The 25,600-nt window shown below is 39.2% G+C and overlaps 1 protein-coding gene across 1 annotated transcript in view; it reads left to right on the forward strand.

Annotated features, from left to right (window-relative positions):
• Positions 1-22,300, forward strand: part of TRPM1 (transient receptor potential cation channel subfamily M member 1) — a gene marked incomplete at its 3' end in the record, with an annotated part of 34,020 nt that extends 11,720 nt beyond the window's left edge. The window contains exons 11-25 of the mRNA XM_084213865.1: positions 239-373; positions 656-706; positions 2,193-2,333; positions 2,937-2,966; positions 4,203-4,492; positions 5,012-5,240; positions 6,659-6,781; positions 7,120-7,251; positions 9,222-9,350; positions 9,672-9,923; positions 10,489-10,663; positions 15,490-15,634; positions 17,714-17,913; positions 19,055-19,187; positions 21,037-22,300. Coding sequence (XP_084069991.1) covers positions 239-373; positions 656-706; positions 2,193-2,333; positions 2,937-2,966; positions 4,203-4,492; positions 5,012-5,240; positions 6,659-6,781; positions 7,120-7,251; positions 9,222-9,350; positions 9,672-9,923; positions 10,489-10,663; positions 15,490-15,634; positions 17,714-17,913; positions 19,055-19,187; positions 21,037-22,300 — 3,429 coding nt within the window. The remainder of the gene's footprint in view (positions 1-238; positions 374-655; positions 707-2,192; positions 2,334-2,936; positions 2,967-4,202; positions 4,493-5,011; positions 5,241-6,658; positions 6,782-7,119; positions 7,252-9,221; positions 9,351-9,671; positions 9,924-10,488; positions 10,664-15,489; positions 15,635-17,713; positions 17,914-19,054; positions 19,188-21,036) is intronic.
• Between the last annotated feature and the right edge of the window lie 3,300 nt (positions 22,301-25,600).

The following is a 25,600-nucleotide window of genomic DNA, read 5'->3' on the forward strand; positions in this document are numbered from 1 at the left end:
AAGATACATGTTGAAAGACTGAAAGCTACAGTTGTATTGCTAAAGATTTGGAAATCTCTGCTAGCCCTACTCACTTCATGTGGTTAAAATGTTACTTTCTCAATTCCTTTTTACTTACAGACCAATCAACATATGTATGAACTCAGTCCATATTCTAAGTAGTGAATATGGCTGTGGCTGCTGCCCAACCAACTCATTTGTACTCATGTGGTCTCCCATTCTCCCCCCTGGAATTCAGGTGAACTCCCTGGAGCAGGCTATGCTGGATGCCCTGGTCCTGGATCGAGTGGACTTTGTGAAACTGCTCATTGAGAATGGAGTGAACATGCAGCACTTCCTGACTATTCCTCGCCTGGAGGAGCTGTATAACACTGTGAGTGAGCAGAAAGACTAAAAATCCCTGTGGCATTTTACCACTGTGTATGTGACTTGAATCACCACAGAAAGGTTTATAAAAAAGGGATGTTACACAGCTCTTGATAGAAAGGTGTTTGCCACTGTAGCCCAGTTCCTTCTTTTCACCCCTCTGGGGTGTGATGGCACATGGCTGTTGTCTGAAGTTCTGCATCAGCTGCCAGATCACTAACTTTGTGTGTGTTTGCAAAAAATCTGAGGAACTGAAGCTCTAATGGACCATGAATTATTTTTGTTTCAGAGACTGGGTCCACCAAATACACTGCATTTGCTAGTCAGAGATGTGAAAAAGGTAAGCAGTGTTACATTTGTGTGATTGCATTAGCCATGTGAATCAAAAGTAAAAGCAAGCATAGCATGGGCCAAGCAGGCATTTGAAATTAGATGGCAGCTGTTTAGAAAAGTTAAATGTCTCCCTGTAGCAAACAGTGGCATCAGTCTGAATTTGGTATGGCAGTGCTAGTAATTTAAAAACTGAGGAGTTAACTGAATTAAGCTCCTATAGTGTAATATAGCATTTGAGATTTAGGTTGACACTGTTTCTTCTCTACAAGAAGCTCCCAATGCAGCATGACAGGGGAGGTGTGGAAGGAAAGGCCTGCTAGGTTAACTGGAAGCCCCACTTGTGACTGCAGAATTTCTTGCATTTTGTTTGTTTCCTTGTGTGTTTTCCAGTTACTTTTCTCCTACTAGTCCAGCATTATTCCTGGGAGGAAAATCTCTTCTGTCCTAAATTTGTTATTCATTGTTTCCATTACATGAAAATTTGTTCACTGTATGTGAGTAGGGAGGGTCATTGTGAGATTTGTTGTATTTTCTCTCTTAGAGGTTTTGAAGCTTTCATTCAGTAAATTTCAGCTACATGAAATTGCCTGTATTAATTTCTGCAAGGAAAACTCCCAGTTATTCCAGGGAGGTTCAGATGTGGGGATTATGCAGTACTGTGTTGATGTATAATTCATATTCATCTGCTTCACAGCTTAACTCTTTTCTCATTCAGTGTTCTCACTGTGAGTGTCACTAATGTTCCTCTGCATTCTGTCTGTCTCTCCTCTTTTCCATTGCATTTCCATGCTCCCTCCCTCAGCGGCAGTCCCGGGGATTCAGTTGGGTTAACCTGGAGGTGATGTGCTTCCTTAGGCTGTGCTTGTTCCAGCATAGCAGCTGCTCAGTGGTGCTGTAGAACCAGCCATTGCTGTAGGATGTAGCTTGCAAAATGAAGCACCGTTTTTTCCCAGTGGAGTCAATACAATTATCAGTTTTAGCTGTAACTGCCAAAATTAGAGTTTGCCTTTTGCTTTGATTCTGGGCTGCACATTAATTATGGTCTGCATTCTAGTCTCAGCTGTAGATAATATGATGAAATATAAGTTTCCATTAAAAAAGTATATGAAGTATCGTTATCAGGGATAGTCATCATGAAATTGTCATGCTTTTATACTTGATAAATGATAATTAGTACAGAATTTCTTAATTTCATGAATATAACCCTTGTGAACAACATAAACTTATATGGACACTCATATGTGAGTAAATCAAATTAAAAATTGTTCAGAAATATGAATTCTGCCAACAGCAAAACCAAAAATCTATGACCCCAAAAATTTGCATTATATGAATCAGTTAATTTCATAAAAATGCTCAAAGACTGAACCTAGTGGCTGTAAATAATACCAATGTTCCAATTTAATCGTGACATATGTCTAGCCAGGCAATTTAATCTGTGTCATGCTTTCGTATCCTAAATCCTTATTAAGTTGTGGGGTTTTATTTGTTAGGGAAATCTTCCACCAGATTATCATATCAGCCTAATAGATATTGGTCTTGTCCTGGAATATCTCATGGGTGGAGCCTATCGCTGCAACTATACTCGGAAAAGCTTTCGGACTCTTTATAATAATTTATTTGGACCAAAAAGGGTAAGAATGAATTAATTCTAGATGTGGCCATTGTGGTGGTGGTAAAAAATAAGTAATACTCAGTTCCTTTGTTTTTGTGAAACACTGCTTTTAAATTCTAAAGAAGCGCTGCAAGGTAGAAGTTGAAACTCCAAGAATGAAGTTTTATAAGAAAGTTGTAAGACATCTGTGTTAAAGGATGTGAGAACATGAGAGGTGGTGAATACACTGATCTGGAGGTGAATTTCCTCTTATTCCAGTAGTTTACAATCCAAGTATTCTAACTGTGGTGTGCTTAGAAGGACTTCTGGGGTTTTTTTTTTGGCTTTTGTGACCATGCGGTGATTTTAATTCTCAAAGCATTATTTATCAAATTATTTATTTAACTCTTCAGTCTGAATCAAAATCTTTCCTTTGTGTGCAGGATAGATATTTGCATTCCTGCAAATACAATTTAAATGAAGAGTAACTAATTGCAGCGCTATTGGTACAATTATTTGTAACAGTAATTTTCATAATAAATGTTGTACATGTGTAAGTAAAAATGGGTTTACTTGGTATTGTTTAGTCTTTCAAATTTTCCTCCCGTCTAACTGATTTTCTTTTCTATTTTTTAATATTCAGCCAAAAGCTCTTAAACTACTGGGAATGGAGGTAAGTTGGATTTGTTTAAAATTCTGGTTTTATCAAAACATTTCCTGGTACAATACCCTTTTGTTTTTATTTGATTTTCCTAGGGTGTAGAGAACCTAATTTTTTGTCCTCCATTTGAGACTTTATGTCTTGTGCTTCAGACGTGGTAAATTTTTTGTGCAATTGATGACCCCTGAATTTTCCATAGAGGACAGAGGTCACCACTTGCAGTTGTTAAAATTGCTCAAGGAGAAGTACATGCTCAGTTGCTGAGCTGAAGAATCATCTTTGGAAATTATGTGGGAGGTTGAATTCTGAATTTGGATTTAAATTCACATTTTGTTGAAAAACAGTGCATAATGCTGAGCTTGCTTGAACGAGAACTGATTTTGTAGGACAGCAATTTCTTTTACTTGCAAGCCACTTCTGAGATTGGACTCAAGGTCTACAGCGATGATGATGAGCTCTGTCTTATATATGCAATGTTCTTCGTACATTTTTTAAACCCTAATTTTCCCAATCATGGCTTTTCTCCCTTCAGGATCCTGCTTCATTGTCACTACTTCCCTTCAGTTACTTCCATGTTGGTTCCTGTAGTAATGGCCTATCCTCCCTATCCCTTTAAGAAATGGGATACTTAATACCTTCCAGGTGCACTGCACACATAGGAGGAGATTGCTTATTCCAAGGTGAAGAGTCCCTTTGGTATCTTGCTGTTCTTAAGGGTGCTGTGTGCCTGTCTTTGCCTTTTGCATGTTGCCATGGCCTGCACGTCAGTCAGAAAAGTGCTCTGGTACCTGGAAGATGGGCAGCACTGCTCTACAGTGATAGACACAGGCATGTGGAATCAGAAATGACAGTGGAGCCTATCTGTAGGGAATTCAGCTTTGTTAGAGTCCCACTGACACTGCAGAGGAATTCAGTAAATACGAATTTGTTGCAGAGCAGCCTGTGCAATTCCACATGAAGTAGGGATCTGTGTACAATGCAGTGCGAAGGGATGCCTTCTGTACCGGGGGGTCTACTGCCCTTTTCCAGGATGGGTGACTTGTAATTATGTGTACAAGAAACAGCAACCTGCACAAAATCTGTGTGTGCTTGGCCAGTGCATGCTCTGTCCTATTGCATTCATGGTAGCAAACAGCAACACCAGATTAGAAGTTTGAGTGTTAATGTGTCCTCTCAGTACTTGTTCCATGCATGGTGCTGTTGTCAGGTGAGCTGTTAAAAGCTGATGGGAACAATTTTCCTTCCCAGGATGATGAGCCTCCCACCAAAGGGAAAAAGAAAAAGAAGAAAAAAGAGGAAGAGATTGATATTGATGTGGATGACCCAGAAGTCAGCCGCTTTCAGTACCCATTTCATGAGCTGATGGTGTGGGCTGTGCTCATGAAACGGCAGAAGATGGCCCTGTTCCTTTGGCAACGAGGGGAGGAATCCATGGCCAAAGCACTTGTGGCTTGTAAACTCTACAAGTCTATGGCCCATGAGTCTTCAGAGAGTGAGCTGGTGGATGACATCTCTCAGGATCTGGACAACAACTCAAAGTTAGTAGATGCAGAGCAGATTTTATATCTACTCGGTACAAGCTTTGTGAGAAACTTTTAGTTCAGTACAATAATTTCTAAATGTAGTTTCACAGAATGCCATTTGGAGCCAATTTATCAACTACAGACAAGGAAAAACATGGTGTCTGGATCTCATGGCAACACTAGCAAGGAAAAGTCTTGCATTTTCTCCTGACAGAATGCATTCTTTCTTGAGCTTCTCCCTGTAAAACTAGCTAGTTTTATTTCACAAAATTATTTGTAGAATTTACTCCCAGAAATTAAGGAGTATCTGATGATATAACTAAACTGCCTTCAAGATGTTACTGGTCTAAGCTAATTCCTTCTGTTCACTAACAGTTTGTTTGGAACTTGTGTAGACTGTCCCAAATTAAACTTGAGATTAGTTGTTCTTGTGGATACATGTCTGTGGATAAATATGATGCCCAGTGAACAGAGCTAAAACCCCAAAGCAGACTGATTTATAAGTGCAACTTCGCTGATCTTATCTTTTTCCAGAGATTTTGGCCAGCTGGCTGTTGAACTCTTGGATCAGTCCTATAAACATGATGAGCAGATTGCCATGAAACTGCTGACATATGAACTGAAAAACTGGAGTAATTCTACCTGCCTGAAGTTGGCTGTGGCAGCTAAACACAGGGACTTCATTGCTCACACCTGCAGCCAGATGCTCCTGACAGACATGTGGATGGGGCGGCTGCGCATGCGGAAAAACCCCGGCCTGAAGGTATTCCTGTTCTGCAGCATTTCCAAAGAGAGCTTGTTGGATGCAGCACTTTGTTACACATAGTGTTTGCATAGCAAAATTCACTTACTTAGAGATGTTTTAAGAACATATCTGTTTTAAAGCTAATTTCTTTAGTTTCCAGTTTCAGGATATCTAAGGAATATTAAGCCATGACAAAGGAAAATATAACTCCATAAAACACTTAGCATGTTTGGAATCTGAGAGACAAATTGTGGCTTTCAATAAAGCATGAGATTTGTTAATTGAGAGCATATTCCTATTAAAAATCAGTTGTAGACAAGCAAAAATATTTCCATTAGGGGTCCATGCAATGGGAATAGAGACAAAATAAACCATATGTGGTTGCATGCTTCTTAAATTGCTTAATACCTTACCAGTTGAGACTCTGTTGAAAATCTGTGCAATTGCATTGTGTGAAACCATGTGATTTTTATTTCCTGCTTCTGTGATTTGATGATGCAGTCTCTCCTACTAATTTTAATATTTCCTAATTGAAGGGGCTCTTACAGAAGAGAAACACAAGTGAGTGAACGCTAAGGAAGCAGAGCAGTGTTTGCTTGTGTGTGTTTTCATGCGAATAGAATCCTTTCTTTGTTGAGTTATGCAGTTGCTGTCGCCCACATGGAGACCCATCCTGCTCACCTCCTTATTTCCTTAAATCCCCCTTATTGACAAAGTGCTCTATCTGTTTTCCCAGGTCAGATTCCCAAGTTTGCTGACATACACATTGCACTGTCTCTGCCATTCTCAGTTTATTTCTACTTTCCCATATCTCCCTCTTAAACCTGTGTAAAATCTTCAGGGAACTGAATCTACCTTTCAGATTGCATCATGGTGCTACCCAGATCTGTTCATTATTTTCCTTTCTTTTCTCCAAAGAATTAATCAGCCTCCTGATGTTTGTTTTAGTTTCATTACCTGCCTTCTTTTCTCTGCTCCTTTTCTGTACTTTGGCTTGTGTTTCTGTATCTAAGCAATCTCATATAGTAAGAGAATTTTCCCAGGGCTATCTGCAAAGATTCTTTTACCTTTCATAGTATTTTTAACTATTGAAACTAATGACAGTAGGTGTCTGAAGTAGCTATAAACTCCAGTAACAACCCTGAAGGCCTCTTCTAACCACCACTGTGTCCATTCCATGGCATTTCTCTGCACACTAATTTTGGAGCACAATTTCTTAATTGCAGCGTATTTGTGGAAATGGGAGGCTTTCCAGGATGCCATATTTCATGAAATACCTTATTGCCAGTGCTTCTAAAGTACTTACTCATTTCTATAGGCTTCAGGATGGCAGAAAATCTTGAATACTATACAAAAAAAATGTTGGGTTGGGACCTACCTTGTTATGAAATCCATAATATAAACAAATATTGAGTCAAATTCTTTCTTGTTCACAGGTTATAATGGGAATTCTCTTCCCTCCCACCATCCTTTTCCTGGAGTATCGCAGTTATGATGACTACTCCTACCAGACATCAAAGGAAAATGAGGAAGGCAAAGAAAAAGAGGAGGAAAACGCGGTCAGTAATTGAGATTATTAGAAAGTTCTAATATCTCAGGACTGCTCATTTTCCTAACTTTTCTGATTTTTCTGTAGCTCACTCAGGTGAAAAATCTCAACTGTCCCTGGGGAATAAACTCAGTGAAGAATTATGGGAGAGTATAGACTGGATTCTCAGGGCACGGGAAGTGGCTGTGTAGTTCCAGATTTACAGAATTCTATTTATATACTTTTAAAAAGAGATCTGTAGCTCAGGGAAATCCCTGCATAGTTAACAGTTGGCTGGGGCTGTAGTTCAGGAAAACTACTATTTTTGCTGCTGTGTATTAATAAAATCCGACAACTTTGGTCTTCCAGGATGCAAATGCAGATACAGGCTCCCGAAAAGGGGATGAAGAGAATGGAAAGAAAAAACAACAGAGCCTTCCAATTGGAACAAAGATCTATGAATTCTATAATGCCCCTATTGTCAAATTTTGGTTCTACACAGTAAGTCATGATGATTAAACTGATCATGATCATTTTTCTCACACCTGTGAAACTGACAGGATTCCAATGTAAAAGTGATAAACATGTAGTAAATAAATATTATACTGACTTTTGTGGAATCTGATGAGTAAAGCACTCCCTTTATTCAGGGAGGAAAATGCACAGACAGTGAAACAGAATGGATAACTGAAGCTTACATTGTCAGCCTCTAAAGCTCCTATGTGCTGTGAAGGAGTCTCTGTGTGGATTACACCAAACCTAGTGCAAGCTCCACACTCCAGTCACTCAATCCAAACTAGGCTGGATTCTCTTGCTTTCTAAAGGACCTGGCTCCTGTTCTGCATTGAAATGTCCTTTATGGCCCAAGAAGTAACCCCATGGTACCATTGCCATTTGCCATGTTGCTCAGATGGGTGCAGCCTAGATGGGAGCACACATCCCAATCTGCTAAGACTTTATAGATACTTTTATTAAAACAATTAAAACCAATCTAAACTAAAATACTTATTCTTGACATCTAACTTTCTATTTATTGCATCAAGAATTATCTGGCGTTAAACTGTTATAATAAAATAGAACATCTATTCATGCTACTGCTCATAAATTTCTGTGTGCCCTGTAAAAGGGACACTGATTTCTTATGTGTTCAAGATTAGGATGCCTGATGCCTGATAGGTCATAGTAATATGCAGGTTTTTAGTTTTAGCACATTTTAATCACAAAACACTACATCGATCTCTTTCTGATGCCTGAGTTAATAATTTAAAAGCAAAATTCCTATTTGATTTCAAAGAAAAGTGTTCAACGTGGTTTTACAGTGCAAAGAAATTACATTTTAATAGACTAAAAAGGCCCCAGGCATAAAGGGCCTGGTTCAGAGTGCTTTAGAATTGCTGTTTTTCTTCTTTCAACAAATGAGATAATTCAGCTGTCTGGATCCTATGTTCCAGAGCCTCTGGGATTCCTTTAGGTGCTGGAGGCCCCTAGCTGTGCCAGTGTGAAGGGCTTTGCAGCAGGCCTGCTTCCTGCAGAGAAGGAAATTTTTTTCTTGTGCAAGTAAAGGTCTTCAGCAGCTGAATGTTTCACACTTAGCCTCAACACACAGGTTCATATGAATGTCCTAATTAGCACAGTTATTAGTGAACTGAGTAAAGGGGCTTTGCTTTCTTGTATTATCAGGCCCCTCAGCTAAGAGGATTTGCCTGCCTTCTGTCTGATGTTTCTTCTCTGGTGATGCAGCCTTCTCTGCTCTTACTGAATTAGGCTTCAGCAAGAAACTTGCTCCTGAGACTGGGAGCTGCTTAAAGTAACCAAAACACCTGCCAACCTACTGTCCATGTAGATGGATTGAAGTGACAAGTGTAGGAAGAGGGAGTGAGAAATGAAGCTTGTATGCCTCTGACTTTAGCTGAAGAGTGTATTCTTCCCAGATGGGCTCAACCACATCATTACAGAGTGGAGAAAGCAAGTGGGCTGTATGGCTCTTCATTTTGCCTACCCCTCCAGGCAGGTGCTGCTCACAGCTTTACTCCCTGTTCTGCCTTACATCTGCCTTGAGATGGTGGGTAAACATTTCACAATTCCATTTTCTCCCTGAAATATCTTTTAGTTTGTTACTGTTTTGCTTCCAAGCTTTTTTTCCCTTTTAAGTCATTGAATCCTTTTTGATTTCTTAACTGTGGATTTCTAAGGTCTCAGAATTTTTTGGTTTGGCTGGTCACCAAAGGCTTTTGTACAGCTTGGAGACACCAGCACCACCAGTTTGACATTTACACGAGTGGTTATAGAAAACTGAGTGTTAGCTCTTTTGGCTTACACGAATAATCCAGGACTTTGTAATGGAAATTAGTGGAGACTGGGGGTTTTTTTGTGTGTGCAAGTCATCTCAAGTAATTGAATACTGCCTAATTTGGAAGGATCCTAGGATACATCATCTGGAATCCATGAAGGATTTTCCTCTTTTTTGGCAGATATCATACCTTGGTTACTTGATGTTATTTAATTACATCATCTTGGTGCGGATGGAACGGTGGCCATCGGTCCAGGAATGGATTGTCATCTCCTACATTGTGACGTTGGCTTTGGAGAAAGTTAGAGAGGTAAAGCCTGCCCATACCAACATCCCATAATCCTTAGAACAAAGCTTGCTCTTAGAGATTATAATGGCCTGGACTTGTGCACAGGGTTGAAAGGTCACACAGGAGAGAGAGGAGTGTCATATTCTAAATATACTAATAACTAAAAATACTCTTTCTTGAAATGAATTTTGCTGACAGTGGAGGGTGTCTGATATTCAGACACCTGTTGAATATGACAAGATTGGTCTTTTTTCATGAGCATTACTTTAAAAATGTAACTTGGAGTTTTTTCTAATTGTTTTTTTGTTGTAAGTTCATTTGTTTGTTTGTTTTTTATTTCAGATTTTAATGTCAGAGCCTGGCAAGCTGAGCCAAAAAATCAAAGTCTGGCTCCAGGAATACTGGAATATTACTGACCTGGTGGCTATTTCAGTATTTATCATAGGAGCAATTCTTCGCCTGCAGAACCAGCCTTACATGGGTTATGGAAGAGTGATTTACTGTGTAGATATCATTTTCTGGTACATTAGAGTACTGGATATCTTTGGTGTGAACAAATATCTGGGACCTTACGTCATGATGATTGGAAAGATGGTTAGTGCCTAAATTGCTATAAATTATGTCTTTAAGAACTCCATGGGAAACTAAATTCCATTCTGCTTTAAAAAGAGGTTTTCTAATGAGTAGGACTGAATACAGCCTGTGAAAAATTGCCATGTGAGTTTCATGCACACACACAAGATTTAATACTCATGCAATAACAGATTGCAGGTACGCCAGGATCATCCAGAAACCCATCAGCTGTGCACAGGAGATGGTACAGCAATGATTATGATATCATCTTTTTGCAGCCACAGGGGAGGTCTGTGCTGAAAGCACAGCATACTACATTTGATGCAAAGCAATGGAGATAGCAAAGGTTTTAGCATTTTAAGTATTTTGAGATATAATCTGGTATTCCTTTAAGTACCTGCTTTCTCTGCATTTGTATGAATGCTTAATACCTGAGTAGAGTAGCACTTAAAGCACGATGTCAAGAAGATTCTCTTGCTATTTTCCTGTTTGCTGCAATGCGTGCTGGCAGACAGACCTGCTGCTGCCGCTGTGCTCCCTGGTGGTGCTGAGAGCCTCTCTGTGGCCTCTCCTCTGTCTCATGCAGATGATTGACATGCTGTACTTTGTGGTCATCATGCTGGTGGTTCTGATGAGCTTTGGCGTAGCCCGGCAGGCCATCCTGCACCCAGACGAGGAGCCCTCCTGGAGGCTGGCGCGCAACATCTTCTACATGCCCTACTGGATGATCTACGGAGAGGTGTTCGCTGACCAGATAGACCGTAAGAGTAGAATTCATAGTAAGAGTCTGTTTCCTGTTTCTCAGGCAGATGATCAGATCCAAATTAATGCTTTTAATTTGGAAGTAGTGTTTTTGCTTTATGATGATATTGTCATTGTTTTCTTGTGGCAGACCTGAGGCTGAGCAATTTTCTCTTTCTCACCTGCGTGTCTGCTCTCTTGGTTTATATTCAAATTCAGTTAACACAGGAAGTGATGTAGTCTGGAATATTCTGTTGTCCAAGAGTGTGGCAGTGTGAAGTGTTCTGTTTACTTGCAGAGATCAACAGAGATCATTCTGAAATGTTCTTTTCATTCAAAGGTTTACTGAGAGTCAGTTCCAGCAGAAGAAAAAAAGAAATAAATTCTTTATGCAGGGAGGTTAAAATACACATATCCTTTCATCTCCAACTCACAAGCAATGAGCTCATACATTTTTACTGCCAGTCATACATCTGTCTGCTTTCAGAAATGTTTCCATTTCATGAATCACTCATGTTGTTCTTTTCTACACCTATGGGAAAACAAGACAAAAAAAGCACTCTCCACTTGATTAGCTTTGGATGTGGAAATAGCCTTTCTTACAGGAATCCTGCACACTTTAAAAAAATACCTGTCAAGGAGATGTAAGCTGTCCTGTTACTGCTAATTTTGTGTTAATATTTGAAATTTGTATGACAGTCCAATGGGCAGCTGGCCTCCTTAGTGCGTATCATGTAATTTGCACTTTATCTGAAATAACACAAGCTGCTGTTTCAGCTTTGTGTATTTGTTACTTCAGTCACCTGCATATACTGACAGGTAAGTATTTGTTACTGCAGTCACCTGCATATACTTCCACCTACTGACAGGTAGGGAAGTGGAAGACTGAAGAACCTTGAAGGTCTGAGTTCAAAAACCATTAAGGTTCATCATCATGAGAAGCTTTTATTCTAAATGTCATTAAAGTGTACTTTAACTGTTTAGAAAGGAGTCAAGTGTCATTAGTCTGTTTCTGAACAGTGTGCAGTCAGATCAACTTTGTTTTCCTAATGAATGTTTGTTTCAATAATGTAACTTAGGGTACAGTAAGTTACTCTTGCCAAGTGAAAGGCCAAGCCAGTCATCTGCTGTCTGATATGGCAGTTTTGGTGCACATGAGAGATCCTGAGCTTATCCTGGTTCACAGGTGGGAGGGACAATTCCCCCATGGAGAGGAAGTGACTGTAATGGGCCATCCCTTATCTCATGTTCAGTTTGAACAAAGAATGTTTGCCAGCGTAGACAGTTTGATTTCCTTATAAATCAAAACTCACACCTTACCAGCCATCTCTTTAGTGTAAGAGGTGTCCCAGGCTACTCTCATGCTTCCAGTCATTTCTCTGTCATATACTCAGCATGCTTTGGATTGGAAATCTTTCTTCAGCAGTGCAAAAGATTCAGGGGTCAAAAGGTTTGGACTTTCTGGTTGTACAAGCTCAGCTACTTGGTCCTTCCCAGGTCAGAAGCTTTGCTGTGCATAAACTAACTTGGAAATGTGGGGTTTTATGTTGTTTTGATATTAAAGTAATTCTGGCTATGCAAGGCATTCTTCTACACTGCCTTACAATTGTTCTGTACATTTCTCCTGTGTAGAAGTCTATGGACTAACTCCTGAAGATCTTTTTACTTTCAATAAGAAATTTTCACTCTAATCTGTCTGTGGTTCTCTGTAAACACACCACAAAAGCAGCCTCAGAAGTCATTGGGGAGTAATGGCTATGGGCAGCCTCATATTACTCTGACTCAAGAGCTAATGGCTAGTTTTGGCAAGGTCCAGGGGTATAAACAATTTATGGGAAAAGTATTTAATCCAATTTTCCCTCTGAAAGAATGTAGTTGGACTTTGTCAGTGGCTTATCTGAGGATAGTAAGAATCCTATAGATTCATCTGGAAATCACAAGTCACAGAATTTTCTGGGCTTGGAAGGTACCTTTGGAGATCATCCAGTTGAACTTTCCTGCTCAAAACAGGGTAAATGAGATTTATCCCAGATTGCTTAGGGACTGTCCAGTGATGTTTACAGTATCTTGAAGGATGAAGAGTGTGCAGCCTCTCTGGACAACCTGGTTTAAATGGAATTGCCCATCTTTCCACCTTGCCCACTGCTGCTTCTCCTTTCACTGAGAAGAGTCTGGCCCTGTGTTCTTTTCTCCCATACATCATCAGGTATTTATAACATTGGTAAGACCTCCTTGACCTTCTCTAGACTAAATTATCCCAGCTTTCTCTAGTCTTGCCTCATTTGTCAGATAGTCCAATCTCCTTAGTGATCTCTGTGGCCATGACTGGACTATTCTGGTATGTCCATGCCTGATTTCCATGGGGAAGCTGAGAACCAGACACACAAGTCCAGACGTGGTTTCACCAGAGCTGAGTAGAGGCAAATAAACACCTCCCTTAATTTGCTGGTAACACTTTCCCTAATGCACCCCAGGAGGCTCTTGTGTGGTTCACTCTCTTTAGAAGATGTGCACAAGTGAAAAGGTTTCAGCATCTTGTCCTCAACAGCATCATATTCTTAAACAATGAAGAAGCCTGGTTGAGTTTCTTTCAATAGTGTGACTTTTCTCACCAGCATCTAGGAAGTGGCAGGGAAGTATCCAGACTGCTAGTCAAAATGGGCATAAATGATACTGATGTTTTTAGAGTGTAAAATAGTATGCCTATTAGTGGAAATGTAGCTATTCAAAAGAAACAGCTGATAGATTCAAAGACAGGGTGGTTAAAAAAAAAAAAGAAGACGAAAAAGAAAAAAAAAAAAGTTTCCATAATAGCTGAAAGAATGATTTTTGTGTGATAATTTTGTGTTGCTTGGTGTTGACGGCCAGTTTTGTTTACTTGCCAGAAATATCATGTATATTTAAATGATCATCTGCCAGAAGCATTTTGTGATATATTATTATCATTAGTTTGCTGCCATATGTAACATTTGGGGAAAACAGCATGAAAAGGAAATTGCAGAATGCAATGCATTTTTAACAAAGACGTTTTTTCTTAGCATATGTCTCTACTGTTCTGACATTTGAGTTGCTTATCCTTTCTTGGCAGCAGAGCTGTATTTCCAATCATCTTTTTTTGGGCTCTGTTTATTATTGTATTGTTTTCTTTTTTCTCTCCCTGCCTCCTTTTCTATTGCGTTCCTTTGGACTGGTGTTCAGTCTATGCCATGGAAATCAATCGTAAGTCTCTGGGGAGAGCTGATTATCTCATTTAGCTGAATATGTTAATTCATGTTTTTCTTGACTAGTTACTCATATCTTAATTGCAGCACTCATGCAATATTCAGGTGTGAATGTTGTTTTTCTACTGTAATAATTTCATTAGAAAATAAGCAGAGGAAAAATATTTTAATACAAAATGCAGATCAGAAGTTTTAACTGAGTTGAAGTTGTTGCTAAGACTTGTTTCTAGTACACCAACAGTAAAATAATTGGGTTTTTAAAATTATGATGCATAAGTGGCATTGTATAACTAATTCCCTTTGATTACCTAGATACAATATTACTGTGCTTTTGGCAGTGTTTTCATTTGTCCAGTTGAATAAAATTAGGATTCACTTTACTTTCCTGCTATACTTCTCTTAGGAAAACGAGGAAAAAAATTTAGGTGTGATGTTTAAAAAGCAAGTAAAATAAAGAGCTCCAAAGAGTCCAAAGAGCTCTTTGAGATCTCAGTAAATAAGCTTAGTTTGTGTTCAAATATTTTGAAGTATTTTTCAAGTGAGGTTGAAGCGTTGTGGTTTTTTTGCAAAGTTTTTAAAAATACTGGGTTTTCTATTCACATAAACTAAATCCGTTATGAACTCTGTCAGATTTTGCATTTGCTTAGATTACAGCTAAGGGACCTGTGGCTGACAAAAACTTTACCTGCTACTAAATAGTTCCAAAAGTTAGCCTTGTATTTGAAATCAGATATATTGGCACTGCACTTACAGACAGAACAAAATTGCTGCGTTTACTCAGCTCCTAGACAGGTCTTACCCAAGACAACCTATGTAAACTTAGAATTACTTCAGGCAATTATTTTATATTGGTTTGATCAATATTCTCAGTTTTTGTCCCATTCTCAGTAGTCTTATTTTGTTATTACTATATAATTTTCATTTTAGAATTGGATCTTTTTGGTAGCATTAACCTGCTGGTAACATTAAGAGCCCCAGACAGGTCAAGTAATAGCTTGGGATCCATAATGGGAATCCAGTAAGGGGCAAAAAGAGACAGGGCCAGAGATAGAAGGGTCCATCCAGGGGACTAACACTGCTCAAGGTCCATCCTGGAGGCAGGGGTGAGACACAGCTCAGGCAGGGACAGGTGTGCAGAGGGGGCACAGGTGTAAACCCCCAGTGAAGCTGGTTCATTAAAGGGACATTAAAGGGCTCTTCAGTACTCTGAGCCCCTGTAGATTTTGAATTTATGCTCAGCAATCTGTTACCACTAAAGCAATGCTTTCATCTCTTTGGCAAGGTATGCTTACAAGCTAGGTTTAATAATTTGTTTTTAATTCCACTATTAACATGTATATGTACACATTAAGATCTGGTCTTTGACTATTACTGTAAGAAAAAGAAAATCCATGGGAAAATGATTAGAAAGCCACACTGTACAGTAAGAAGTTGCCTCTCTGTTATGGAAGTTGCCTCACTAATATGGAAGCAGAATTTGAAGTAGAAATTTTGCATACTCGCTCCTGGAAATAAACTGACAAAATTTGGCAACATTTATGCATGTGTCTTCATTAAATAAATGAGAATAGTATTTTTAAATATCAGACAATTTGTGAAAAATACCTTTCCTGTTTTTTCTTCAGCTCCTTGTGGGGACAATCTTTATGATGATGATGGTAAACGCCTTCCTCCATGCATTCCAGGGGCCTGGCTCACTCCTGCTATCATGGCCTGTTACCTGTTGGTAGCAAATATCCTGTTGGTAAACCTGCTGATTGCTGTCTTCAAGTACGTAAACAATCATGCATCTTTGTCTTATTGTCAAGATAAAGTTTCTGTTTGAGCCCAACAACTGATTCTGCAAGGGTTTGCTTTCACTCAGGATCTCACAATTCCATGGATGTCACTGGCAAATACTGGCAGCAGTGTGTGCCCTGGAGAACAGTGAGGAAAGGTGGCTTTGAATTTGCCAGCCATTGCAGCAATGGATGTGAGAGAACCTGGCTACTTCCAGTTACTTTCTAATAGATAGTGACAGGCCTCAGGTTGCTGTGGAAAGATGAGAAATAGGATCCATGAAACCTGGCACACACCTGACAGAAACCCGTGTAGCCGCTGGCAGTCACAGCTCTGCGGGAGAGCAGCAGAACAAAACTCTGAACTTCAAAAGCCTGTTGCATTTCCACTACATCATCTGGCTTTTGTCTTGTTTTGTTTTCCATTTAGAAAAAGAAATTAGGGCCTTGCAGAGTCCTTTCATGACCTAAAAAAATAGTCTGTATTGCCTTGAACCATCAGAGAGGATGGCTATGTGTCATCAAGGTCTGTGGCCAATTCAAGCAGCGTGCAGTATGCACATATCTATATTTAGACTTATCTGGAATAAAACTAAATACATTTCTGCTGCTTGTTCTTCCTACCTGCACTTAGATTGTATGCTTTTCCTCTCATGATGTAGGAATTAAAAAAATCATGACTTGCTGGCAATCCTTTCTGAACAGAGCACCTGAGAAAAGCAGGTGATCCATTTTTGTTGCCTTCAAACATGTAGTGTTGGAGGGCTTGTCGGTGTAAGCTTGTGTCACAAATGCAAAACACAGTACTTCGGGTGCCCAGAAATCTGCAGCTCACAAAGCCTGTCTTTCATTTGATGTATGTAGCTTAAAAGGTCATGAATTTAAAGTACTCAAATGCCAGTCACATAGCTGGGGAGAAGGGGAAGAATCTTACAATGGTAGCTATTATTGGCTGAAGGACCAAGGAATCAGCAGTTTGGGAAGTAGGTCATGCTGTTAACTCCTGCCATCCCAGCCCTCTTGCACAGGGTTGAGATCTGGCTGGGGAATTCCTGCTCTAAAAGGAGACACAGAATGCTAAGACAAATTGTTATTTATCATTGATTGTAGTCTCATGTAGACTTAACCTAAAGCAAGTAAAATCTATGTGTACACAGGAATTCTTTGGTTTCAAAGAGGTGTTTTAACTGGTTTTATGAATGTAAATATTCTAAAGCACATAGTTAGGAAATAAGTGGACAGAAAATATAAAAAGGAAGTTCCAGTACTGTCACCATCACAGAAGTGGAGTGAGCTGTCTGAAGATACTTTAAAATAGCTTGAAAAGCCTTTTCTAAGACCAGAATATCAAGTCTGCTTTCTCTTAGTTGGTATTTCATAACTGTGACTGTTGTTATCTCTGGATTGACTACTATCACTTCATATCAACTGAATTTCAAAATTAAACATCTTTCAAACACACCTTAGTTTGCTGTAAAAATGATGAAGCTTCCAAGAATAAATTCCTTTACAAGAATATGCACCATGTTTTCGAATCAGAAGTTTGAGGGAGTAAAGTTTGAATTTAGGACATTCTGTGAAAACTTGAAAAGTCTTCTATGTAGGTCAAGCTGATTAGCATATTAAAGGCAAACTATGTGGAGCTTCTGAGTTTAGCATACAAAATACTTTTCATGGATTTAATACTTTGTGTAGCTTCAAATACTGGCATACGTTAAAAGAAATAGTTTATAACCAAGCCCCAAAATACCAATTATGTGATGCATAAATTGTGTGAGTTTGTTTTCACTGGCACCTAAGGGATTTGTACAGTAGGAGCAGCTGGACTGAGAGGACTGTTCTGAGTGGTGCCTGAGCGATGCAGAGCACCTGCCGTTTGCTACCTTCAAAAGAAGAGTGAAATCATAAGTTCAATTTAATCCTTGGTTCAGTGGCACCAACAAAGAGCTGAACCAAGCAAATCCTGTAACCCCATGAGATTATTTAGCTGCTGCTTTTTTCAACATAGTACTTGCTCAGTGAGAAGTAAGATTAGGGACCTCGTAGAAACTGTACCTATGTTTCCTTCCAGCAATACCTTCTTTGAGGTGAAATCAATATCCAACCAAGTCTGGAAGTTCCAGAGGTACCAGCTGATCATGACATTCCATGACAGACCTGTCCTGCCACCACCGATGATTATCTTCAGCCACATCTACATCATCATCAAGCGGATCTGCTGCCGCTGCAGGAAGGGTGATGGAGACCAGGACGAGCGTGACAGGGGACTGAGTATGCAACAAATCTTCTCTAAATTGAGCTCTTTGCACCATATTAGCAGAAAGCAGCAGCTTCTACAACTCTGAAGTGTTTTGTTCACCTTGCCCAACAAGTGTATTTGCAGAAGAGAGTATGGGCCAATATTTGTATCACGTATTTGTATTTTAACAGCTCTTGGGCTCTGTGGATGCCTGAGAATTTGCAATTCTCAGATGCTAATAAAGACCTCCTTTACCATGCTTTCTTAAAACAGTGAGATGGTATCTATTCAATCCAGGGCTTTACCAAATTCTGGTGAAGCCCATATGTTGGGAGGGGCAAATAGGAGCAACAGAAGGGATACAGTTTACAGTGTCAGCTATAGTGTCAGCTCTGTGATTGTGAGCAATCTGTGCCTGTGAGTATCCCCACTATCATGTGGAGATTTATCTGTCATTTCACAGGGAAACTGTGAGGATTCTTCCCTTAACATACTCTGTAACTGTTAATTAATATTTTCATTATATGCCTCATGGAAATAATGTGAGGGATGCTCACAACATCCCTCTATTTCTGCATTTCACAGGAAATATTTTTGCACAATAGGAAAGAAAGAAAGGAAGAAAGGAAATGTAATGCTCCTTCCAAATACAAAGGGACAAATCCAGATAAAGGATGAATTGTTCCCAAAAGCTTATATTCCCCTTGGATTTTTCTTATGTGATTAGAAATTTCTTAGCATCTTATCCAAAGAATATCTGTGAACAATCTGTTAAGTTTATCTGTTGCCTATAACTCGAATATTTTTAAGAATAACATTTGAATGAAGAAACAGCCAAACTGACAGAGATTGCCCAGGTCTTTATCTTGTAAAATCTGGTCAGTTTGTTCAATGCACATCAGTTAAACAATGTCAAAGTCATTCAGAACATCGAGCCCCCTGTGGATGGCCATGGGAGCAGATGATGCTCATAATGCATTCCATTGCCTTCACAGCTCTGCCCATCTTTAGCTAAGTGCTCATTGCTTATTTTAAAAAATCATCTGTTCATTTAGTGCAGGAGTAGACTCTGCAGTATGTCCATGTCCAAAATAAACTGCTAATTTGGATTAAATTGTCTGCCAGAAGTTCAGAAAAAGGAAACTCCTCTTTTTGTTCTTCTCTTTTGCACAGAGTTATTTCTGAATGATGAAGAGCTAAAAAAACTCTATGAGTTTGAAGAGCAGTGTGTAGAAGAATACTTCCAGGAGAAAGAGGATGAGCAGCAGTCATCGAATGATGAACGCATCAGAGTAACCTCTGAAAGGTACCTGTTGTAGCAAAAATCCACTCTATCTGTTGGGAGCAGTCTTTTTAATATCTTCTTTATAGCCATGGTTGAGTGAAAATACAAGATTTTGATCTTGAAGAAAGCCACCACCAACTCAGAAGCTGATCTGAATCCCAAATCACTATCTGAGCAGGTGCATCTCTCAAAAGAGCAAGCTTTTTGTTATTCCTTCTGTTTTGTCACTAAATCTGCTAACTTTGGGTAACTTTGTTATAAGAACATCCTTGCTTATGATGAATTTTATACCTCTTATCATCTGAGAATCACAGTGATGCTTTTTATCCATTTGAGAAAATTGCTGCTTGTTGAGCTTCCAACAGTTCATCCAACCATGAGAAACATTTTGGAGCTTAATGACAAAAGCACTGAGGGTTCTTCCCTTGGACCTTGGTTTACATTAGGGTCTGGCACTCACAAATGCTGAATTTTAATCTCTGCCACAGGTTCTCTTGCAGGCTTTGAACAAGGCATTTAGCTTTTCAGCATGAACTTCCCCATTTAAAAGATGGGGAATATTCCCATGTTAATCATTATGCTTGCTCTGAGGACTAAGTAATGTTTGCACATTGCTGTGTAAGCACACAGTGCTAATGGCAGCAGCCTTTTTTACCAGGTCACTTGGCAGGACTGTTCCCAAAGGCTCTGCCTATTCTGTCAGTAGATCTAAGTAAGTCAAGAGATGGGGTCTTTTGTCACTTCCTTGAAATGAAGAAAAATTCTCCCTGTAATGAAAATCATACACATTTGAAACACTCTTTCACCTTAGTCTGTCTCACAGTATTCTGTTGATTAAGTACTCCACATACATATTTATCTATATATCTATTTGTATCTTCATTTTAACCTTTGTTATGAATTAGGTCTGTGAACCATATAATTCTTTAATAGATAAAATTCTTTCTCTTGAGAGAGGCCCTGAACATCTTACATTATTATGTTTGAAATTTGAGAACAGAGAAGTAAATTAAACCTGCTACATATATTCTATCACACTGGTTATCCGTGGCAATTTGTCAAATTCCTAGGTATTGTGGCAGAGAATAAAGCAGGGCTGATAAGCTTCACTGATTCACTATGGTCTATGGCCACAAAACAGATTTGCTTATTTCTCACGGCTCCTTGGTCCAGATGCTTCATCATCTTTTGTGTATGGGAGCAAGAAAACATTCATTTAATTTCCACAGTAGATTTATTAGTATATGATCTCTAAGCCACATTCCAGTTAATTATCTCTATATGCATTTTTCTAGTACCATCACATCCATTATGATATAAATGATAAGAAAAAAATGGGAAAAAGTATTATTTTAATTGAACTAGACAATAGTTCCACTCCCTTCAGCTGATACAAAATAGAAAGGTATTTCAAGAGCAAAAGCAATCCCATCAACACCAATATATGTTTCTCTCTCATACAGCTGCAGAACCTGTTTTACAACATGCTTTGATGCTATTTTAAGTCACCCTGTGAGCATGCCATTAAAAAGTACTTTTCATGTAATTAATTTGATTCTTCCCAGTGAAAGAGAGCAACTGAGCACACAGTGGGTGGCACACGCAGAAATGTTAATAGAAGTCTGTCCCTAAGGGCTCTCCTGCCATGAATGTAAGGGCAAAGTTCAAAACCCCTCTAATATGGTGTACAGAAAGCATAGATAACAAGAAAATGCTCGTGCTTTTGTTGCTACCCATAGGAAAAAAGAACAAGGCATGATAGACACCACAAAATTCTGCCTTAGGAAGAAATCAGGAACTGTGTGCCTGTAATGGGTTACTGCACCAGGCTACAGGTTCTGTTCTCTGCTTCCTTTTTTATACTCCACAGAGTTGAAAATATGTCGATGAGGCTAGAAGAAGTGAATGAAAGAGAACATTTTATGAAAGCTTCTCTGCAGACAGTGGACCTGCGGCTCTCTCAGCTGGAGGAGCTCTCGGGTCGGATGGTGAACGCTCTGGAGAAGCTGGCGGGCATCGACAAATCCGAGCTGACGTACACGCGCTCGCGGGCCTCCTCAGAGTGTGATGCTGCCTACCTCCTGAGGCAGAGCAGTGTCAACAGCTCTGATGGCTACAGCATGTACAAATACCACATCAGTGGGGACGAGCTGACCTTTGATGACGGTGCCACGCCTATGTCACCGGCCATGCGGAAAAAAGCCCACTCTATTGGTACCAAAGAAGATGGAGCAGACCCAAGGATGCTGGCCCCAGAACACCAAACTGGACTCCATACCTCGAGTCCTAATGCAGTTGCTACAGCAGATCACAGTAAATCTGCATTAGAAATTGCACAGAATGTTTCCAGAGCCCGTTCTGGCTCAGGTGGTTTGGGGAGTGAAAAGCAGGGGGTTTTCAGTAGTGATGGAATGATTCCTCAAAGTGTAAACCAGATGAGTGCTGTTACGAACAGTCAGTCAGTAGCAGGACCAGATTTTCAGAACACTCAGTTAAAAGTAGAACGTACCAAGTTAGAAGCAACCATCTCTTATCCCTTAGACAAATCCAAAGCAATGCGTTATTTTCCTCCTGAAACTTTCAGTGCTTGTCAAACCACTATGATGAAGTCAAGGAGCTTTATTTTTGCACAAGGGGGAAAGCTGGTTGGAGGAGTTAACAACTGGACCTCAGAGTACAGTACCATTATGGATCAGGTGTGCCCTTCTACAATTGAGCAGTGGGCCACGGAGTGGAAATACGAGGTTGAGCAGCAGCTTTCTCAAGAGCGTCCTCCAGAATACCCTGGGTTGATCTCTGAAGCAGAAAGGCAAGCAGAGGAGAAGCAGATGGACACAGATGATGATAGTAATGCTGGTGAAGCAGGTATGAGTGCCTCTTACACCTCTATGCCTGCCCCTGTCAAGGCTGAGAAGGAGAATTTCCTGTCAGCAAAGCCAGAAAGGACTCCGGGGTTCCCATCAGTACGCTCCAAGAGTTTGCACAGCCATTCCCGGAAAGCCAAGTCCATGAAGGACAAATTAAATAGACCAGGACATGCCAGCAGTGTAACTAATTTGGTGGTAGCATTTGGCAGTGCAACAGAAGAACAGAAAACCAGGCAAGAAAATGCATCTACAGAAACTGAATGTTAAAGTGGCTTATGGCCCCTGTTTTACCAACAGTTGAGAAAGCAGAGTGACTAATTGAACAAATTAGGGATTTTAAAATTAATTTCTAAAGAAGAATTTTGAATATATGTATTTCTCTTCTTTTAAACTTAATAGATACATGTTCTGTTCTTAAATAAATGCTTGCTGGGTTGGGTGAAAGGGAGATGTTTTCTCAGGGGCAGATAAAAGGTAGGTACAGTTCACAGATGCTGAATATATATATATTCCTTTGTTCCATTTCAGCCTCCCTCATAAGCTCATTTAATGACAAGCTCATTATAAAAGCTCTTAGAGGAAGAGCAATATTATAATGTAATAATTTTATCAGAAGATTTCTCAAACTGAACACATTTTTAACCAGCCTTAGTTTTATCCTTACTTATGCAGCTGGTTTCTTTGTAGCCATGGTGTTTTTCAGATCAAAACAAAATTGTTGGAGGCAAGAAAAAAATATGCAGTCCCCTCTTTCACTTCTGATTTCATGCATGCTGCTTAGCTTCTCTTTCAGAATGGTATGACATGGCAGTTCTCATCCACTAAAATAGGTCAGAGTGGCAAAATAAGTTGTGTTTGGAGACATCTGACCTGGAAAGCCACGTGTAGACATATTCTTAATTGTCCTTGAACTTCAGTGGCATAATCTTGCTTTCAGGATCACATCTGTCCCCAACCCAAAGCATGCTGACAGCCTTAAACTGTTGAAAAACAGTGATCATTGTTTCAAAATGTTTAGGGAGATTCTAAGAATATCAAGTATATTGGTACTTTAATAATAGAAATCCAAGATCTGCATTAGTGTTTTGTATAAATGAGGATTACAACAGAAGTCCATGTAGACTTAGAATAAGATTCTGACTTTTCTTAGATGCCTGCAAGGGAAAACAAATCAAAATAGAACAGGAAAGGTGTTCTGGCCAGGTGAGATTTTTTGATCTTTGCTTGAAACAAATCTACAGTGACAAATTCATCTTCCATTTTGCAATTTCGTTATGACACATGAGGAACAAGGAACAGTTTTTAGGAGTCTGTATAAACAAAATATAGATTTTCCAGGCGAGAATAGAAATTCTGTACATTTTCTTGAGTAAATTTTAAAAACAAATGTCAAAGGAGAAAAAAGTCTCTACAGCAAAAGTGTTTTGAGGACTAAGAGTGGAAATCAACACCCATAGTTTGATGTATCCAGGGCACTGGTCTCTGCAGTGGCATTCTAAGTACTAGGTTTTGATAATTTTCTTCATAATAGCAGGGTGTTATTTGGGTCATTTTTCCCTGTTAAGTTTTAGGAACTTTGATTTCCTAAATATTCAGCACCTCTCTTCAACAGGGGATGCTTACCACTGGGCAGAGAATTTTGAAAATTAGTTAAAGGCAGAATACTGGTCAAAGGTTTATGCTTAACTCATTGCCCCTCAGGATTCATTCATAAGCTATTTTGAAAAGAGGTCATTTCTTTTTCAGTCACCATCAGCCCCACAGTGCAGGTCTCAGTGTCCTCCTTGACGATGATGCTTACAGCATTTTGAAATGCAGAGATTGATAGAAGATTTTATTAATGTTATCTGATTTGTACTGTTTGCATTATGTTTTCATACTCCATCCATTCTTATACTCTGAAGTACTGTTACCAAACTGAATGATGATGGAAAGTGCACAGACATTTCACAAAGTTCAGTCATCATTTCTTTTGGATTTTTGCTATCTTGGTTCTTACCAGCAGGTTTACTGGTTTCACTGCTGTTGGAACAGTGTTGACATTTTGCTTTTTATGTGGGCTTCCCTTTTCTTCAACTTAGGGAACTTGACATTTTGTACAAACAGAATGACATTTGAAATTGTTTCGCTTCCATGTTTACTTCTGTGTTACCATTCTGTGCAACTACATAGCCATTGTGTGGATGTGGTTAAAATAGCCTCCAGTTTGCCAATGCCTTTTTATTGTTTGCCTGCACATTCACCAGAAATGGATTCATTAACAAACACAAAGGGATGCAGCTTTTCAGCATTGTGCTAAACAAGCAGTATGCATTGTGGAATGGAATACAGTGTGTTGCATACCTCTTGTTACATTGTCTTTATAAAATGTGTGTTAATCATGCTTTCCACCACTTAATTTTTTTAGCACTTACATTGAAAATTTATCTGATAGCATGTAGATTTCAAACAAAAATATTTTACCTTTGTATTTATATACTTCCTTTGTGTAAAAATATTTATAAAGAAACATATGAAAAATATGGTACATTAATTCAATATACCAATTTTTTCTCTATAATGTCAAAATACTTGACTAATCTGTTTCTTCTTACGCAGTGCATGAGCCAAACATCTTCTAAGCAAATTTTTTTTCTTAACACTTGCCAATAATTTTGCATAAAATTTTCTATAGAGGGATGATTTTAAGAGGTTTGGATATTTTCTGTGCTCTCAACACAGCACGAACTGAATGACAACCTCTCTGCCATTACACATGAAGTAACAACGCTGGCTTTGGCAGAGTCATTTTAGACAAACAGCCATTTTAATAAGATTTAAATATGGTTTTGTATGTGTGTAGAAGACTAATAATAGATTTGGAGCTCACTAAGCAGAATAATGACCAACACATTTGCATGTCTCCCTCTATGCTTTCTTGAATACTGGATGAAAGGATGCAGGCAGGGAATTTGCATTTCTGAAGAGGCATGTTTAATACTGCTTTTCAGGAAGATGTGTCCCCCTTCACTCCTAGGCATGTGGTGACTTCACTGCAATGTCACTGTGAATTCCATTGCCATGATTTATTATGTGCTTGACCTGTACTGAAGCAGGTCAAGCTGAAAGGGTGTGTACTCTAGGGCTATGTCTATGCAGAGGTATTACTCTGAGGTAATTCAAATTTGTTCATCTTACAGTATCTTGCAATACAAACATTTCCCTTTCCCTCAAGGCAAATGTTTTCAACAGAGTGACTAACTGTCATATTCACAAAGGCAGGTTCATGACCCTACCACCTGATTCCATGAGTTACCCCTTTTTACATTGCATCATTCAGGGACTGGCTTAACTTTGCCCTCACAAGCCTCTCCTGTTGCAGAGTCACTCTATCAATTTAGAAGCTGGAGTCTGATACCTGAGAATCAAGAAAGCCCATTTCCCATATTATTTACTAATTCATTAAAGTAGCCATTGAAACCTTCCAACTATGGTTTCTCCATGCTGCTTATTTGGATGCTTTCCAGGGTTCTGTGCTTGGCATCTTCAGCAAAATATTTCTCTGTTCTTCTAAATAAATAAAAAAAC

This window comes from Fringilla coelebs, assembly GCF_963513975.1.
Source record: "Fringilla coelebs genome assembly, chromosome: 12".
Taxonomy (NCBI): Eukaryota; Metazoa; Chordata; class Aves; order Passeriformes; family Fringillidae; genus Fringilla; species Fringilla coelebs.